Source organism: Lissotriton helveticus, chromosome 7 (genome assembly GCF_964261635.1).
Source record: "Lissotriton helveticus chromosome 7, aLisHel1.1, whole genome shotgun sequence".
Lineage (NCBI taxonomy): Eukaryota > Metazoa > Chordata > Amphibia > Caudata > Salamandridae > Lissotriton > Lissotriton helveticus.
The window spans coordinates 305,960,629-305,980,615 of NC_136068.1; the positions used below are offsets into that span (position 1 = coordinate 305,960,629).

The following is a 19,987-nucleotide window of genomic DNA, read 5'->3' on the forward strand; positions in this document are numbered from 1 at the left end:
TGGTTTCATTTGTGTTTCAGTAAAGGAATATCAAGTGCTAAAGTTTGTTTATTTTCCTGAATGTTCTTTTTGTCTAATATCAGTGTTACTACACACTGTATTGATCTTTTGTACTGTTGTTGTAAAGCTAAAAAATACTGATTTGGAGTATATTTTAACTTGAATTGCTCGGCTAATTTGATGTGCTTCGAAACCAGCACTACCTGAAGGCCCACAATATTTACCATATGATGTAATATTCTGTATGAGCCATACGTAGGCTATTCAATCTTTTAGGCTCATCCTGTTGTATGTTCTTGCTCCCCAGATTGTCATTTCCAATGAGACCAGGGACCTTCTGCTTGCGGCTGTTAGTGAGGACTCTTCAGTATCACAGATCTACCATGCTGTTGCAGCTCTCAGTGGCTTCAAGCTTCCTCTAGCTTCACAGGAAGTGGTCAGTGCACTCACAGCTCGTCTCAGCAAAGAAGAGAATGTCTTGGCGTAAGTTTACGTAAAAAAAGAATTCCCCTATGCTATACTAGGTTCTAAGTTCATTTGTTTTTCTCTTGTGTACTTGAACTAACTACAATTGTAAATGCATAAAGCATTCTCCAGCCCTCTTCAGTCTTTTGAGCAACTTCCATAATGACGTATGGAATCCTGCAATCTTTATGATAATTGTATTTCATGTCTTTGCCTAAATAATCTCATTCCGCCTTTTGGAAATTGCTAAAGACCAGCATGCCAAATACCTTGATGAGTCTTTATTTTTAGTAAGGCATCCCACACTGGAGCTGTACATGCTGTAGTAAAATGATTTATAATAAAGTGCTACACTAGTCTTTTTTTGTCATAATTGTTCCATACGAAATATGTCAAATAAAATACTTTAGAGTAACATTTTAGATACCTGTGTAACCATGAACCGATCTTTACATACATCTTATTACGGTTTGAGCAGCAAGAGAGGGGGAGACTCTTGTCTCCAAGTATTTGGTATAGATTCCACAGTGGTAATGTAGAGTAGCTTAACCTTCAATAGCAGAGATTAAGCTGTTGGATGTCTAAGCACTCTCTTCTTTACTGTTTCATTGTCCATAGCCCCAGGGCAGCATTCACGTAACAACAGCAGCTTTAATAAACAAAGTCTTTTGACTGCATTCTCACTTATTAATTACTAATAAAAAACAGGATTTAAAAAGTGTTGATATGAGTCGACCAGAAATAGGCACAAGTGGCTGTGGCAGAAAAGTAACGAATAGCTTTCCATTTCATCAAGGTCTGAAAGTAATTTGTGGATGGTTTGAAACTTGTAGTTTTTTTACACCAAATGAGTTTTCTTAATTCTGTTATTTCGGTGTTGGGTTCTTTCTGTCAACAGTAAGTAGCTATTTGCTTACTTCCATGCATTCTGTACTTTTCTGAAAAGGATTATCCGTGTCTTTTAGGTTGGCAGTGGACCCTTGTTGTTCATTTGACTAGGGTTTGAAATGGAGTAGTTAGTTTACCAGACACACGCGCGCGCACACAGACACAGGCGCGCACACCCCCTCCCCCCTCACCGGGCTCTCTCCGCTGCTACAAGCTCCGTCACTCCGCTGCATCACCTGGCACACGCTGCTCTTCCTGGTAAAGGTGCAGCGTACCACGCTGGTTGTCCCTCTCTCCCTCGTCAGCGGGTCAGTGTCGGCAGCAGGCGGGGTTCTCCACGAGCACCGGAGCCCCGCTAGCTCAAACGCTCACTTCCGGCTGGCTTCACGGGCACAGGAGCTCGGGGTAGGCTCCTGTCTGCTTCCTGTCTGTTTGTGGGCCCGCCCCCGTCCCAACACAGGTTGCCTGGCTTCCTGTCCAAGCTGGGCTGCGGCGGTGAGTTTCTCAATACGTGACTTGTTTTATTTACTGTGAACAACTGAGTCTCCAGCCCAAAAAATGAATTGCAGTGTTTACCTCAGAGGAATACATAATGTTCGAGGCATGTGGGCTGCTAAATTCATATCTTAGCATTAGATCGCCGCCTAGTGTTGGGTCCGGATGATCGCACATTGTTGTCCTGGAAGAGTCTTCGAAGTATCCTGAGATAGGTGGCTCCTCCCCTGGACTACAGTGCGCATGGGCATCGGCTCCATCCCCAGATTGTTTTTTTCCGCCATTGGGTTCGGATGTGGTCTCGACGTCTTTCTGTCGAAACTGAGAAAAACTAACTTTTAGCGGCCAAAAGGCCTCGCTTTTTTTGCGTCGGTATTGTCTGCGCACGGTCTCGAGTCTTCCGTCTCTTGGAGCCGGAATAAGCGGAGTTTTCTTTCGCTCTTCGGACTTTGAGGCCTTCTCATCGCGACACGACTGCAAAACTTTTCTGAACATGGAGCGGAGCCCGTTTAAGTACTGCCCGCTCTGTGGGTCCAAGTACCCACACATCGATCTACACCCCGTCTGTAACAAATGCCTTTCGCCTGACCACGACGACGGCAAGTGCAAAGCCTGTGCACAGTTCCGGTCTAAGAAGACTCTCAAGCTTCGGCGCGCGGTGCGCATGGAAGCTAGACAAGCGGCCCCGGATCCGGAAAACATCTTCGGCGACCAAGATGAAGAGGACCAGGGTCATCATCTTCAAATCTCCCCACCCGAGACGGAGGTCGAGGCGGATCCGGTAGACGACGACGGAGCTCGCCCCTCTGAGGACCCCGCCTAGCAGACCCGGCAGCAAGAAGGCCCCATGGTTCACCGACGAACTCAAGAGCTCCAAGAAGAACTGCCGAGCCCTCGAGAAAGTCTGGAAAAGGGAACCGACACCGGACAACAGGACCTCCTTCAAACTCGCCACCCGGAAACACCACCAGCTGATCCGCGCCGCCAAGAAAACAGCATTCAAGGACCGGCTGGACAACAACGCACACAACTGCAAGGAACTCTTCAACATCGTGAAAGAGCTTTCCAACCCCAGCGCAGGAAACAACGACATCACCCCATCGCAAGACCTCTGCAACTCCCTCGCTTCATACTTCCACAACAAGATCGCGGACATACACAACAGCTTCAACAACCAACCAACGCACACCATGACCGAACAACCACCCCCCACCACCACCCTCCACGCCTGGACCCCGATCAGCACCGAAGACACCATCCGCACGATGAACTCCATCCACTCCGGATCACCAACCGACCCCTGCCCTCACCACGTCTTCAACAAGGCCGACGCTGTCATCGCACCCCACCTGCGAGACATCATCAACACATCCTTCGACACCGCCACCTTCCCTGAGAGCTGGAAGCACGCCAAACTCAGCGCTCTACTCAAGAAACCAACAGCGGACCCCACCGACCTCAAGAATTACCGCCCCATCTCGCTCCTCCCGTTTCCAGCCAAAGTCATTGAGAAGAACGTCAACAAGCAGATGGCCGCCTTCCTCGAGACGAACGGATCCCTCGACCCCTCACAGTCCGGCTTCCGAGCCAATCACAGCACCGAGACCGCCCTCATCGCCGCCACCGATGACATCCGAACCCTGATGGACAATGGAGAAACAGCGGCCCTCATCCTCCTAGACCTCTCCGCGGCCTTCGACACGGTCTGCCACCGCACCCTAGTGCAGCGCCTCGACAACGCCGGAATCCAGGGGAAGGCACTGGAATGGATCATCTCCTTCCTCGACGGAAGAACACAGAGAGTCCGCCTACCACCGTACAAGTCAGAGGCCACCGAAGTCATCTGCGGCGTCCCCCAAGGATCCTCTCTGAGCCCCACCCTCTTCAACGTCTACATGAGCCCCCTCGCGGCCATCGTACGCAAACACAACCTCAGCATAATCTCCTACGCCGACGACACCCAGCTGATCCTCTCCCTGACCAACAACCCCGCCGCCGCCAGAGCCAACCTGCACGAAGGGATGAAAGAGGTAGCCGAGTGGATGACGACCAGCCGCCTGAAACTGAACTCGGACAAGACGGAGGTCCTCATCCTGGGTTCCTCACCCTCTGCCTGGGACGACTCCTGGTGGCCTCCCGCCCTGGGCACCGCACCCAAACCGACAGACCATGCACGCAACCTGGGCGTCATCCTGGACTCCTCCCTCTCCATGACCAGGCAAGTCAACAACGTCTCCTCGGCGTGCTTCAACATCCTACGCATGCTACGGAAGATCTTCTGGTGGATCCCCACCGAGACCAGGAAGACCGTCACCCAGGCCCTCGTCACCAGCCGGCTGGACTACGGCAACGCCCTCTACGCCGGTACCACCGCCAAGCTCCAGAAGAGACTCCAGCGGATCCAGAACGCCTCAGCCAGACTCATCCTCGACATCCCACGAACCAGCCACATCTCCGGACATCTGAGAGACCTTCACTGGCTCCCCGTCAACAAAAGAATCACGTTCCGCCTCCTCGCACACAAAGCCCTACACGACCAAGGCCCGAGCTACCTCAACAGCCGAGTCAACTTCTACGCTCCCAAACGCCACCTCCGATCAGCCAACCACGCCCTCGCCGCCGTCCCCCGCATCCGAAGAGCGACATCAGGAGGAAGGTCCTTCTCCTACCTGGCCGCCAAGACCTGGAACTCCCTCCCTCCCGACCTGCGCCTGACCCAAGACCACCTCTCCTTCAGGAAGAAGCTGAAGACCTGGCTGTTCGAGCAGTAGCGGCACCCCCCCCCCCCAGCGCCTTGAGACCCTTCGGGTATGTAGCGCGCTTTATAAGTGTCACTGATTGATTGATTGATTGATTGATTGGGTCAAGGCCTTGCATACGTCGACGAGGTAGGAGACGACGAAGAGATTTATGGGGCCGCGGCGGATAGCTCAGGGGACGAGCTCTGCCCCGAAGGTTTTGAGGATACCGACCGGGTCACGGGATCGCCTATAGGCCTTACCCAAGACCCAATGCCGCAAGCCACAGCCCCGCCTTCTGGCCCGGCCACGGACTTACTTGCTGAGCAGACTGTATCGAAACCGAAACCGAAAGCATCGGGATCGACTACATCTAAGATGGCCGACCCGAAAACGAAACCGAAACTTAAGGACTCGAGTGTTCCTAAGATGGCTGCCGTACCGGCGAAAACGACTGTACCCGCTACTCCATCGACTCCGTCGACCTCCGGTCCGCAGAAGTCGAAGAAGTCCGTCGATTCCGCTGCTGCACAATCGAAATCGACGCCAGAGGAGGGGTCCTCTAAGAAAGATGGTCGGCACAGGTCAACAGCGGCGCCGCCGTCCAAGCACGCCAAAGCCGGCTCCACGGAGGCTACGCAGGCGCACGGATCGAAGACTGGCACGTCTGCGCACCGGTCCCAGGACTCGGGGTCGGTGACAGCGGGATCCGCGTCGAAAGCGCACAAGGCCCACAAAGACGTCGGATCCGAGGGAAAGGTCAAAACATCCTCGTCGGCGCCAAAACCCACTGGGAGTGAGGCGTCCCTCATCGCCGAATCACTACAGAGAATCAGGGAGAAGGCCTCTGCTCCGTCGGCTCCGATATCATCGCCGCAGGCGCAAAAGGACAATCCAGCAAAGCCTTCTGGCAAACTTCTCTTTATTTTGCCGCCAAAGGAGGCGCCGAAAGCCTTTTCCACCAAATCTGCACCGAAGAAGACGGTTTCTTCAACGGCTGGCCCACTTCCACGTCGGGTGCTCGAATCAGAGGATGATTCAGAGCATTTCATCGACGCTAACACAGGCAAATTGACCCTCTATAAGAGAAAAATCACTTCAGAGTCAGTGGACTCATATGTCATCCCACTGAAAAAGAAAAGGGTGCCCCTTGACGCTTCAGGCCTCATGGAACCAATCCAGCCTCCTCCGAGACGGAGCCCTACTCCCTCACCAGAACACTCTGCGGGTGAAGGGTATGATGAGGACGAGCAATACAATTTCCCTATCAATGAACCAGATGCACAACCGGATTCATATGATGACACTGGTGACCAGGGCACCCAAAGTGTGGGGCAGGACCCGCAGCTTTTTAATGCACGTGCATCCCCAACTGAGGATTCAGCAGGTTTTCATGCGCTAATTGAGAGGGCAGCAGCCAATCATGATGTGGACATGCATGCTGACCCGATAGAGGAAGACTTCCTTTTCGACACATTTTCAGTCTCTGAAAGGACAGTAAAGACGCTGCCTATGCTTAAAGGAGTCCTCAAGCATGCTGGGGATATATTTAAGGAGCCTACCAGAGCACGAGTGGTCAATCCACGCATTGAAAAGAAGTACAGACCTGCACCTGCAGACCCCGCATACATTCGGGGACAGTTGCCACTGGACTCTCTTGTGGTCGCCAATGCCAGGAAACGTGCCAACTCCCAGACGACGGGTGAAGCTCCTCCCCCGGATAAGGAGTCCAAAGTGCTAGAGGCAGGGGGCAAAAGAGTAGCTGCACAGGCCGCAAACTTTTGGCGCATTGCCAATACACAAGCACTCTTAGCACGTTACGATAGGGCGCATTACGACACCCTAGAACAGGTTATACAACACCTGCCTCCAAAGTTCCAAGAAGGCACCAAACTGCTTATTGAGGAAGGGAAGCTAATCTCAAACGCAGCCATCAAGTGTGCACTTGACGCCGCAGACACAGCTGCTAGAGCTATCAACACTAGCGTTATGCTGAGACGACAGGCGTGGCTCCGCATCTCGGGGTTTAAACCAGATATTCAGACAACCATTCTTAATCAGCCAGTCAATCCTGATAGTCTGTTTGGTCCAGATGTTGACACCACCCTAGAAAAAATAAAAAAAGACACAGAAACTGCTAAGTCCATGGGGGCCCTACAGTCACAACAGTTTCGTGGCAGCAATTTTCGTCGCTCAGGTGTACGTGGAGTCACCAGAGGACAAATGGGTCAACAATCTCAGTTCTCAAAAGGTGGAGCACAATCCTCGTTCACAAAACAGAACAAGGGAGGTTACAGGAATAACAGCAACAGAGGTCGCGGCAGAGGAAACAACAGCTCCCGCTCCTCTACCCCAAGCAAACAGTGACTCTCTGTCGCTGCCCCCCGACCACTTAACACCTGTCGGGGGGAGACTGCAGCAATTCCTGCCCGTCTGGAGAAACATCACCACAGACAGGTGGGTGCGACAACTAGTCCAGTATGGTTATTGCCTAGAGTTGAAATCCACTCCACCCAACATCCCGCCAAGGCAAAGGCCTATGTCCGCAGAGCACTTGCTCTTATTGCAGCAGGAAGTAGTGGTGATGCTGCAAAAAGGCGCAATCGAGCTCGTGCCGGTGGGAGAGGAAGGCACAGGGGTGTATTCCCTGTACTTCCTTATTCCAAAGAAGGACGGATCTCTCAGACCCATTCTAGATCTACGTCCCCTCAACCTGTACATACTGTCAGAACACTTCCATATGCTTACACTACAACAAATTCTTCCCTTGTTAAACCAAGGGGACTTCTTAGCAACCTTAGATCTCAAGGATGCTTATTTCCACATTCCACTACACCCGTCCCACAGGACATACCTCAGATTCACTATCCAAGGCAAGCATTATCAGTTCAAGGTCCTACCCTTCGGAGTGACCACAGCCCCAAGAGTGTTTACCAAGTGTCTGGCGACAGTAGCAGCGCACCTCAGGAGGCAGAACATTCATGTCTACCCCTACCTAGACGACTGGCTCGTTCAGGCCAAGTCGGAACAACAGTGCGCCGCAGACATGTCAACTACCATTCACCTCCTTCACGATCTGGGCTTCTCGTTGAACTACCCAAAGTCGCATCTTCAGCCGGCACATGTCCGGCAGTTTCTAGGTGCGACGATCAATACCCTGACGGCCATGGCTCAGCCAAACCAAGTCAGGATAGACAGCATGCAGTCTCTAATCCAAAGGTTCAGACCACAACACTCACTTCCAGCGAGAGTGTTCATGCAGTTGATTGGCATGATGGCCTCCTGCATCTTCATAGTCCCTCACGCACGGTTGCATATGCGTCCGCTCCAGGAATGCTTAGCAAATCAGTGCACACAGGCTCAGGGACAATTGACAGACCTAGTGTTGGTTACCAGTCGGGCATACGACTCTCTGCATTGGTGGACTCCACACAACCTTTGCAAGGGCCGACTGTTCCAGGAGCCAGTGCCACAAATTATCCTGACAACGGACGCATCTCTCCAGGGATGGGGAGCTCATCTGCTCACTTACACAGTGCAGGGACTATGGATGACGCAGCAACAGAAGATGCACATCAACTATCTGGAACTGATGGCAATCTTCATGGCGCTCAAGTCCTTCATTGTACATCTGTGCAACAAGGTAGTGTTAGTCCGGACGGACAACATGACCGCGATGTACTACATTCAAAAACAGGGGGGCACCCACTCGCCACAGCTGTCTCATCTGGCTCAGGGCATGTGGAAGTGGGCCATTCAGAGGAACATTTTCCTCATGGCGGAACACCTCCCGGGCAAGGACAATCAGATGGCGGATCTGCTCAGCAGATACAGCCATCAAATGCACGAGTGGGAGTTACACCCATCTGTACTCCACCCGTACTTCCAGCAGTGGGGTCATCCGGAGATAGACCTGTTTGCCACAAAAGAAAACGCAAAATGCCAACACTTTGCCGCCAGGTTCCCTCACCCACAGTCGCAGGGCAATGCGATATGGATGAACTGGTCAGGCAAATTTGCGTACGCTTTTCCACCAGCCCCTCTGATACCGCTGGTCGCGAGAAAGCTAAGGCAGCACGCGATGACTCTCATCCTAGTTGCTCCAACGTGGGCGCGCCAAGCATGGTACACCACGTTCCTCGAACTCTCAGTGGTGCCGCATCAGACTACGCCTCACGCCCAGTCTTTTGACGCAAAACCATGGAGAAATTCAGCATCCAGATCCGCAACAGCTCAACCTGGCAATCTGGCTCCTGAAGTCCTAGAGTTTGGCTACCTTAACCTACCTCCGGAATGCATGGACATCATCAAGGAGGCTAGGAAGCCAACTACCAGAGCATGCTATGCTGCGAAATGGAAGCGTTTTGTCATTTACTGTACAGCCAATGACATCAACCCGCTAGATGCATCTATCCCTAACATCATTTGCTATCTGTTGCATCTTTACAAGTGCAATCTAGCGTACACTTCCATTCGGATACATCTATCCGCCATAGCGGCTTATCTTCAGAACAGGCAGCATCTCTCTGTCTTCAGAGTGCCTGCCATTAAGGCTTTCCTTGAAGGTCTGAAGCGAGTCATTCCCCCAAGAACACCACCAGCTCCGGTGTGGAACCTCAATGTGGTCCTCACCAGACTAATGGGACCACCTTTTGAGCCACTGCACTCGTGTGAACTCCAGTTCCTAACGTGGAAAGTAGCTTTCCTAATCGCTATCACGTCGCTACGGCGTGTTAGTGAGCTGCAAGCGCTCACAATCCAAGAGCCATTCATTCAGATTCATCCAAATAGGGTAGTGCTACGTACTAACCCCAAATTCCTTCTGAAGGTGGTGTCACAGTTTCATCTCAACCAAACTATTGACTTACCGGCATTCTTCCAAAACCCACAAACGGTGGCGGAAAGAATGCTCCATACGTTAGACGTACGGAGGGCGTTGATGTACTACATGGACAGGACACAACCCTTTAGAAAGACAAAACAACTTTTTGTTGCCTTCGCACCACAACACAAAGGCAACCCTATTTCCAAAGCAGGAATAGCCAGGTGGATTGTTAAGTGCATCCAAATATGTTATCAAAAGGCCAAGCGCACTTTAACGATACCCCCAAGGGCGCACTCCACACGCAAACTGGGGGCATCCATGGCTTTCCTAGGGAACATTCCTTTAGAGGATATTTGCAGAGCAGCCACGTGGGTTACACCACATACCTTTACAAAACACTACTGTGTTGACGTACATTCCAAGCAGCAAGCTGCTGTAGGACAGGCTGTTCTCAAGACACTCTTTCAGGTTTCTGCAGCTGGCACGGGCAACCGCCGCTAATGGAGGGACTGCTATGTATTCTATGCTAAGATATGAATTTAGCAGCCCACATGCCTCGAACTGAATATGCTACTTACCAGTATGCATCTGTTCTTGGCATGTAGGGCTGCTAACATTCATATCGCCCACCCTCCTCCCCGGTGCCTGTCGCAGCTGCAGATATACTATTGTATTCACTTATTAGCATGGACATCCTTTACACTTTTCACTCCATCTTCTGCCACAATGGCGAAAAACAATCTGGGGATGGAGCCGATGCCCATGCGCACTGTAGTCCAGGGGAGGAGCCACCTATCTCAGGATACTTCGAAGACTCTTCCAGGACAACAATGTGCGATCATCCGGACCCAACACTAGGCGGCGATCTAATGCTAAGATATGAATGTTAGCAGCCCTACATGCCAAGAACAGATGCATACTGGTAAGTAGCATATTCATAAAAATGCGCGGGTTATCAGTGACAGATCAGGTACAACAGTTTGGTAAATTCCCCAAAGCCTTCAAACGGAGCTGTGTCTGGTCACATAATCGTCATACTTGCTCCTGTGATTGGTTCTTTTAAACCAGACAGTTGTTTTGGGAATCTTTGAAATGCAGTCCTAAAAAGACGCTCGCTATATTATGCATCAAAGCCTCGTAACAGAAATGTGTGTTAGAGCAACTGGGTTTTCTTTAGCCACGAACACACTGCCTAGTACCTAAAGTGACAAGAAACAAACAAACCTACGCAATTCCCTGCACTCGCACAAGAGCTTCCGACGAGGGAGTACTGAGTTCTACACAAAGTGAGGACAGAAACCATGGGCTTTATGTGAACTACGTAAACGTGTAAAACTACAGCCTGTCTTACAAGCTGTACTGCAGCTGCTGAGACGTCTAATCAGTTGTTCAATACGACAAAGGTTCTGCAAAGCTCAATCATTCTGGCAGAGCGTCAGCAGGGTAATTATGGGAAGCAAATGGTCAGAAGATTAATGGCATTCCTGAAGCCCGTAGGAATGGCCTCCGAGATTGCAAAGCAGCGCTGTCGTCAGAGGGCACGCGGGGCCGTGAAGATACAGAGGCAGCTGCGCAGCGTCACGGCCGCCATTTTCATTCAGATGATGCGTGACCGCTCACTGGATGTAAGAACTGCCGGTCCAGCTGCAGTCTGGACCACAATGAAAATAAGGGAGGCAGCTGCATTGGGTTTCCTAAGAAATTGCCCTTGTCGTTCCCTGTAAAACTTTGCTGACATAGTTATTGCGAGGATTCCTTTAAGAGACTGTCATTCCCCATAGGACAGCTAAGACATGTTCTGGATGGGTGTCGGGGGTCCTCTTCATGTTTCCCTGGTGGCAGTGCAGTTACGCTGATTACATACCTGTCCCACCATGAAAAGGAGTTTGGCAAACGTTCCAAGAGTCTCTACCACTCTACTGCCATCACTCTACCACCCTCACTCTACCACTCTACCGCCCTCACTCTACCACTCTACCGCCCTCACTCTACCGCCCTCACTCTACCACTCTACCGTACTCACTCTACCACTCTACAGCCCCCACTCTACAGCCCTCACTCTACCGCCCTCACTCTACCACTCTACTGCCCTCACTCTACTACCCTCACTCTACCGCCCTCACTCTACTGCCCTCACTCTACCACTCTACTGCCCTCACTCTACCGTCCTCACTCTGCCACTCTACCGCCCTTACTCGACCGGCCTCACTCTACCGCCCTCACTCTACCACTCTACTGCCCTCACTCTACCACTCTACTGCCCTGACTCTACCGCCCTGACTCTACCGCCCTCCCTCACTCTACCGCCCTCCCTCACTCTACCGCCCTCCCTCACTCTACCGCCCTCCCTCACTCTACCGCCCTCCCTCACTCTACCGCCCTCCCTCACTCTATCACTCTACTACCCTCACTCTACTACCCTCACTCTACTGCCCTCACTCTACCACTCTACCGCCCTCACTCTACCGCCCTTACTAAGACCGCCCTTACTAAGACCGCCCTTACTCGACCGCCCTTACTCGACCGCCCTTACTCGACCGCCCTTACTCGACCGCCCTCACTCTACCGCCCTCCCTCACTCTACCGCCCTCCCTCACTCTACCGCCCTCCCTCACTCTACCGCCCTCCCTCACTCTACCGCCCTCCCTCACTCTACCGCCCTCCCTCACTCTACCGCCCTCCCTCACTCTATCACTCTACTACCCTCACTCTATCACTCTACTACCCTCACTCTACTACCCTCACTCTACTACCCTCACTCTACTGCCCTCACTCTACCACTCTACCGCCCTCACTCTACCGCCCTTACTAAGACCGCCCTTACTAAGACCGCCCTTACTCGACCGCCCTTACTCGACCGCCCTCACTCTACCGCCCTCCCTCACTCTACCGCCCTCCCTCACTCTACCGCCCTCCCTCACTCTACCGCCCTCCCTCACTCTACCGCCCTCCCTCACTCTACCGCCCTCCCTCACTCCACCGCCCTCCCTCACTCTACCGCCCTCCCTCACTCTACCGCCCTCCCTCACTCTACCGCCCTCCCTCACTCTACCGCCCTCCCTCACTCTACCGCCCTCACTCTACCGCCCTCACTCTACCGCCCTCACTCTACTACCCTCACTCTACTACCCTCACTCTACTGCCCTCACTCTACTGCCCTCACTCTACCGCCCTCACTCTACCGCCCTCACTCTACTGCCCTCACTCTACCGCCCTCACTCTACCGCCCTCACTCTACCGCCCTTACTAAGACCGCCCTTACTAAGACCGCCCTTACTAAGACCGCCCTTACTAAGACCGCCCTTACTAAGACCGCCCTTACTAAGACCGCCCTTACTCGACCGCCCTTACTCGACCGCCCTTACTCTACCGCCCTCACTCTACCGCCCTCCCTCACTCTACCGCCCTCCCTCACTCTACCGCCCTCCCTCACTCTACCGCCCTCCCTCACTCTACCGCCCTCCCTCACTCTACCGCCCTCCCTCACTCTACCGCCCTCCCTCACTCTACCGCCCTCCCTCACTCTACCGCCCTCCCTCCCTCACTCTATCGCCCTCCCTCCCTCACTCTATCGCCCTCTCTCTATCTATCTATCGCCCTCTCTCTATCTATCTATCGCCCTCTCTCTATCTATCTATCGCCCTCTCTCTATCGCCCTTCCTCTATCTATCGCCCTCCCTCTATCTGTCGCACTCACTCTTTCTATCGCATCACCACAGCATCACTCAGCACCATCACAGCATCATTCTGTGCAACCATTCAACAACAACTGGTTCAAAAATGTTCTCTCAGTGTTTCAAGCTTTATTACAAATGTCACAAAAAGATTTTAATATTTCACTTCTTTTCTTGGATTTTCGTCACAATAAAATACACTAAACATAATCTTCACCAAAGTTATTTTCAAAAGTTTAAGCTATTGCCATTATAAATTACAATAACTTTTATTTAAGTATTATTTATTTAAAAAAATTAAAAGCCATTGTTATTTGTAATATCAATACATCTAAGTCACATAAATACAACACTTATTGCATTACAAATGCTATAGGTGTCACATTTGCGAAAGTTAAAACTATTGGAATTGTAAATGACAAAGCTATTAATTTAGCTATTTTCAAAACCAACACATAAATACAAAATGTGTCATTTACAATACCAATAGCTCAAACTTTCCTAATGCGAGACCTATTGCATTGCAAATGCTTGTTCTCCCAGTTACCGGAGAACAACTCTGGCATAAATCTGGCCTGAGTCAAAGCAAGTTGTGAATTTGTGGGATTTTATTACCGATCTTTTGCTTTTGATGTTGGTTCGCATGTAGAACGTTTTTTTTCTGTTTGGCTGGATATAGTATGAGAGAGACTTGCTCAATTAGGTCAGAAAGCCTTCCTAAATGGCAATATTTAGGGCCAGTACAGCAAGAAGGCCATGGAGTCTTATTTGCCTCTATGTCCCATTGGACCCCCTTCACTGATGCCATTTGAGGTTTCTGCGGTTACTGTCCTTTTTCTTTCACATGGAGTAAAGGGCTTTGGTGTGGACAGAGGCCTATGATATTGACCTCAGGCAGACAGTTCATGAATACAATACATTTTTTACATTGTGGGACTATGATGTCTGAGGAAAAAAACGTTGACCATTACATCAAAGTTATTTTGTTACAAGCTATGATGTCTGGCGTCACTGTTGCCAGGATGCCAAATGACTGCCAATTCACTCAACTATGAGGACAGTCACTAGGGTCCAAGAGGAAAGGACACAAGAAGGCTAGACTCCTAAATATCCATGTTGATACAGTTGCACAGAGGCATTTGATGCATTAGGGCCCATGATATAATGAGTATCTATGAAGTTGTGAGGCCCAGTAAGACAAAGGTCCATTGTAGTTAAAGGGTGTGAAGACTGTCGGTGTGGGCCTTCATCTTTGAGACAAGACATAGAAAGGGTATGGTGTTACTGAGAGAGCATTACGCCATAAAAACTGCTTAACACGAGGATCCATGGCAAGGAGGTCCAAATAATGGCTATAATGTTGGGGATGCAATTCATGATATCTTTGGAACACGTCCATACAGGGTCCCCTTCAGATTAAAATCAAATTTTGAGATGTCTTTTTCGATAATTTAAATCATGATGCCAATACATATTGAGAATAGACTCTTCTCGAGGCCATACGCGAATGTCCGAACAAACTCCTAATGGAGAATAAAAAGCTACTTGCCTGTAAAGCCAGTGTGTCATCATGTATAGGATATCTCTGCTTAATTCATAAACAACTATCACTCCTCCCTGTTAGAACTTTTGAAATGAAAGCTGGATTGTTATCTTTGATTCCTACATTCTTTATTAGATTCTCAAAATAAATTGATTGGCCAACTACCACTTCAGCACTGTGGGGTATTGGAGCTCCTTGATTTTCTAAAAGTTGTTAGACGCAGAAATTCCCTGACTACTTAATAATGAAATTTAAAAAATATTGTCCAAAATGGGAGCTTGAGGTCAGCTGACCTGGTTCCTTGTACTCTCCACTTTTCAAAAGACTGTTAGTTGGAACGGAAGCAGAATTGTTATCTGCTAAATCATTAAATGAAAGCTTTGGAATGTAGGGGTTATCCTTCTAGATTTGACTTGCAATATCTTTTGTGTAGGCCACATCACCTTTAGAGGCAGGTTGGTATAAGGAAGTTACACATTGCTTAATCCTTTCTTATACTCTTGGTATCGCGGACAATTTTCCGTACAGAGGGCAGTGTCATAGGGGTAGTCCATTTGTTACGAGCATGTACAGCAATCTTCTGGCATTCATGACATGATTTTATAAAACACTATGCTTTATCAATATTGTCCATTTTTAGGTCTCGCGCCTGCGTTGCCTTGCGCAGCAATGCTCGCGCAGTGAGAGACCTCTTGTAGGGGGTTTGAAAATGGATCTAGGAATCGCACACGCTTGTGCGTGTCATTTTCCTTTTGGCCCACGCTATTGGCCTTTGCGTGAGTCTTTTTTTTATTAAAGACAGCACGCAATTGGTCAAAGGCGAGCTCATCGCTCCGCCCATGGCCTATTGGTGTCTATTACGCGCACCTGCCGTCATGTGGTTTCAATTATCGTGCCCAGACACGGGCGCGATAATTGAAACCATATGGTGAACGCGCACACCACTCACAGGATTGTTCTTTTTTGGATCCATTTCACAGGGAAGCAACTAAAGGAACAAACCGCTGACGTCTTATGTGCTTCTTGTCCGTTTCATGCACATTGTGTCCGATCCGCATGTCTTGTTTTGCAAGGGAGCACAGGTTTCATTACAAGAGAAATTACTCGAACTCTTGTAATCCGTCATAAGAGGTGACAGCCATTCAAGCTGTGTTTGAGAAAATACAACGCAATACCCTGAGCTCACATTCTTAAGCCCAATAAAGACGTCTTTCAACGCTCGCTGAATTACCATGCTGCTCATGACTTTAAACCGTGGCCGGCTTCAGACTTTTTCGGATCTCCGGTGTCCTCTGCAGAGAATGCTTGCCATTTTATGCGCAGTGGGGTTTTACTTCGCACTTAATATAAGCGTGTCTTTAGCTGTTTTCCAGTTATTTTATCTTTAAACACAGCTCCTTAGGCGGCAACTCCAGCACTGTGAAACTTAAATATCGATATGTCTTGCACAGAGGCAGTAAATTAGTGTTCAGAAATATATAAGTGGCCCGGAGCCTCATTTTATCATTTTACCTCAGGTGGGGTGTAGTTGTGCGATCGTAACACGCATTGAATGGCGAGAAACCCCATCTGTCGGCACGGGTCAACTTGGCATACTTTCCACACATCTCTCTGAAGAGGCTTTAACGTGATTTGCGGTGTCCCTGGCATTTTAATATTGGGATAAGCCTGTGTTGAGTAACATCTTTAGAATTCTGGAGGTGAACTTGGCTCAAAAATGAATAACTGACGGATTACAGTCCCATCCAAGCTATTCTTGCATTGTAACTGTGCAGAGTAAATTGTATTAACATCGCCTATCTGAGTCTTTGCTAAGTCAAAAGCTCTTAAAGAATCCTGCGATACGAACAGCCAATCGGCTTCATGCTACACATGCCCCACGAGCATGGCCGTGTCTCCATTTTAAAACAAATTGAACATTAGCAGCTTCTTGAACAGATCATCTTTCACTGTTACCGAAAATACATAGACCTCTCAAATTCAGAAGAAGGCAGGCTGTCCACTCATTATTTTCCTTTGACCGTAAGTAGTACTTGTGGCTTTCCCATTCTACCTGGGGTTGCGGACCGGTATACATGTCTGTAGATACATGTGCTAAAGGGAGATAGGAATGATGGTAATCACCTATTGGATCACTTTACTTTCTGAGGACCCATCTCTTCTCAGTTATATTTCATGTTATCAGTAAAAATGTACTTCCAGCGCAGAGCGGTTATGTTGGTCGTATACGTCACACTTTTGGAAAGTTTGTTTGCCAACCGTGGTCCCTGCATTCTTCCACTGGGTCTCTGCCGTTTGCCGAACTTTACACCTTTTAATAAGAGCACGCTTCTTTTCTATTAAATATACAATAGGTGAGCGAGTTGCGACTTCAGCCCTTGTTTCTAGACCTTGTGCCTTAAATACAGAGACACCTTTTTTCTTTGGCTAGAGAAGACATGAGAGTAATTTGATGTTACAGGACTGGTGGTTGGTTCTTCAGTTCAAGCTGTCTGTGCAGCCAGACAATATTAGCTATTTGTCCTAGATGGAGCTCATTCTTATGGTTAGGCCTATCCATATTCCTCACATTTCAAGCGGGTTCGGCCCCCATACAAGCTCATGAATATTCTCCATCCATGAGATACACGCCTTCTAATCACCAGGGGCTTGACTAACAGCTTGGGTAAGATTTACATTCGCTGAATGCGGGACTTGTTACATTTACCAAGGGCTGATGTTTAAATGCAATAAACAAAACAACCAATCTGGAAGCCCCTGCAGTGTTTGTTTGTATGTCCTAATTCACGAGAAGGGGCCTCCTACATAGTATGGAAGCTATTTATTGTATAGTTGGGTTACAGCTATAGATAATTTTTTTCAGTAGTAAATTTGCTGCAGGGCATCTGCAACAGGAAGGGGTTGAAGTGCCGGAAAAAAAAGCCCAGTGTCCATGGTCGCAGTCCAACATGTTTTCCCAATCAAAGATGGAAGCTTCTATTCAGCGTTAAAGAAAGCTGTTCAGCTAAAGTGAATATACCATTGTACTTCCCATAAAATGAAGTTCTCTGACGTAGAATGTTTTCGAGCAATCTTAGATGCTGCTCTCTATTATGATTTGGATCTCAGGATAAACACTTTATTCTCTCCATGGATAGGAACTTGTTTGCTGTTCCAGGGTATGACAAGCTTTATTCTCTAGTTAAGAGGCATTACTTTGAAAGCATTACTTTCACAATACTTGAACCATCTTGCGCAAATAGTTGTTGTGCTTTCAGGTATGAATGAAGGTTGGTTCTAAAGTTCTCCCTAATACTTGCACCTTCCTTCTGTGACGATTTTAGTTCCTGTGTCCCCTGTTGTTGCGTCTAGCCAAGTCTTGTTTCAACAGGTGACTTGGTCCTTAATTAGTCTTGTTCCTTCATTAGCCTCGGTCCTTCCTTTTGGTGACAATGGTAGAAGCAGACACTATTTTAGAACATTGGTTTCCTGTCATAAGTTACTCATTTAGACAACCTAAAGAGCTGTGGTGAAGTTCTCTCTGAATGCTGTGGTGAAGGGATACATCATGCATACATCATGCAAGGGAAGGAACTTCTTTGATTTTCTTACTTATGATTAGCAACGTCATCCTTTTTTAGGTCGAGGACCGAAGGCTGTGCTTGCGCAGTCTCCGGGAGGAGATTTAATGATACTTGCACCTTCCTTCTGTGACGATTTTAGTTCCTGTGTCCCCTGTTGTTGCGTCTAGCCAAGTCTTGTTTCAACAGGTGACTTGGTCCTTAATTAGTCTTGTTCCTTCATTAGCCTCGGTCCTTCCTTTTGGTGACAATGGTAGAAGCAGACACTATTTTAGAACATTGGTTTCCTGTCATAAGTTACTCATTTAGACCACCTAAAGAGCTGTGGTGAAGTTCTCTCTGAATGCTGTGGTGAAGGGATACATCATGCATACATCATGCAAGGGAAGGAACTTCTTTGATTTTCTTACTTATGATTAGCAACGTCATCCTTTTTTAGGTCGAGGACCGAAGGCTAGCGCTTGCGCAGTCTCCGGGAGGAGATTTAATGATTTAGAGTATGGGGGCTTGAACCCGCCTCTCTCCTCCATTGGCTGGCTTCCTAAACGGAGGCCAGCCATTGGAGGAGAGGGGCGTCACTCCAATCAAGCCCCGTCTCTTTCAGAATTGGGGGTGTGTTTTTTGCGCTCTTTCGCCCTGTGACGTCATCTGTCACTCAGAACGCAAAAACACGCCCCCGATTCCGACATTTTCAGAGTTGCGGCTGCCATTTTGCTGCTTAAAACATAAACGTGGTGCGTTCATCAGCTACCTACAATAACCGGAAACGCCCATTCATATCTTGCATCGAGGTATTTTCATTTGCTTAGATGCCTCACGTTTTCAACCGGTTGTCTGAAGTCCGTAGGTGGGGAGCAAAACATCGCCTACATCGCTTGAAATCTCATTGCCCTAGCAATCCGAAAGTGACAAACTGTTTTTCTCGGAAAAGTTGTGTAGTCTTTGCGCCGGAAGTCGGAATGTGTGGCGCGCTATTCAGGCGCCCGGCGACTTCCTCGCTGTCCCGGGGCTGCCGAAGTGCTCTATACGCGGTAAGTATCAGGGCCACAATTCAGGGAATGGGACATTAAGGAAGAACGGACCGGAGAAACTGTAACCATAGTGTGAGGGTACGAGCGGCTTTCCCTGAACGGATGTGGGGTACGAACGGAAAACGTTAGCGGCCTCATCCATTCCCAGCTATAGCTCTTTTTCCGGAGGGGGGTGAGCTGGGGGCTTAAGCGAGCGAAGAATCGAGAGTGGTTTCAGCCTATGGAGCAGAGTAGACCGTTCTCACGCGCCATACTTTAAACCTTTACGGGACGCCTCTCAGGCACACTGGGGCAACGTGCAAGGTATAGTAAGCTCATCATAGGTACTGCAAAACTCCGTTTTCCGTCAGTCACTCTGGTTGAAACGAGGCTCTTTGTCCGTTTCCATGTGCTTATTTATTAATATCGTTTCTTTTTTAAAAAGCGTTGTATTTTTCCCATGTCATTGGAAGAGGGGAGATTTCGAAGAAAACCTTTCTGTGTGATGGAAGTCTGTGGCAGCTTAGGTGTAACCAGAGTGTAAATGCGCAACTGGGCTTCAACCAGAAGCTCGTGAGCTACTGCTACCTCTCTATCTACCTGCCAGTAGCCCTCCTGTATGTATCCCACCCTTCTAAATTGTATCATTTTGCTTGGCTGAATGAACGTTTGTATGACAGAATTGTGTTCTAAGACATACATGTGTGAATTTTCAGAACTCCTCAGCTGACTGTTGAAGAAAATGGCAGAGTTTTCAAACTATAGTTTAAGCTGATTTTTTTAAGTACT

The 19,987-nt window shown here is 49.0% G+C and overlaps 1 protein-coding gene across 2 annotated transcripts in view; it reads left to right on the top strand.

The window, feature by feature from the left end:
- Nucleotides 1-19,987, top strand: part of RPN2 (ribophorin II) — a 226,049-nt gene that overhangs the window by 14,992 nt on the left and 191,070 nt on the right. For both annotated transcript variants that reach the window (XM_078652111.1, XM_078652112.1), the window contains exon 4: nucleotides 308-483. In XM_078652111.1, the coding sequence (XP_078508237.1) occupies nucleotides 308-483 (176 nt within the window). The remainder of the gene's footprint in view (nucleotides 1-307; nucleotides 484-19,987) is intronic.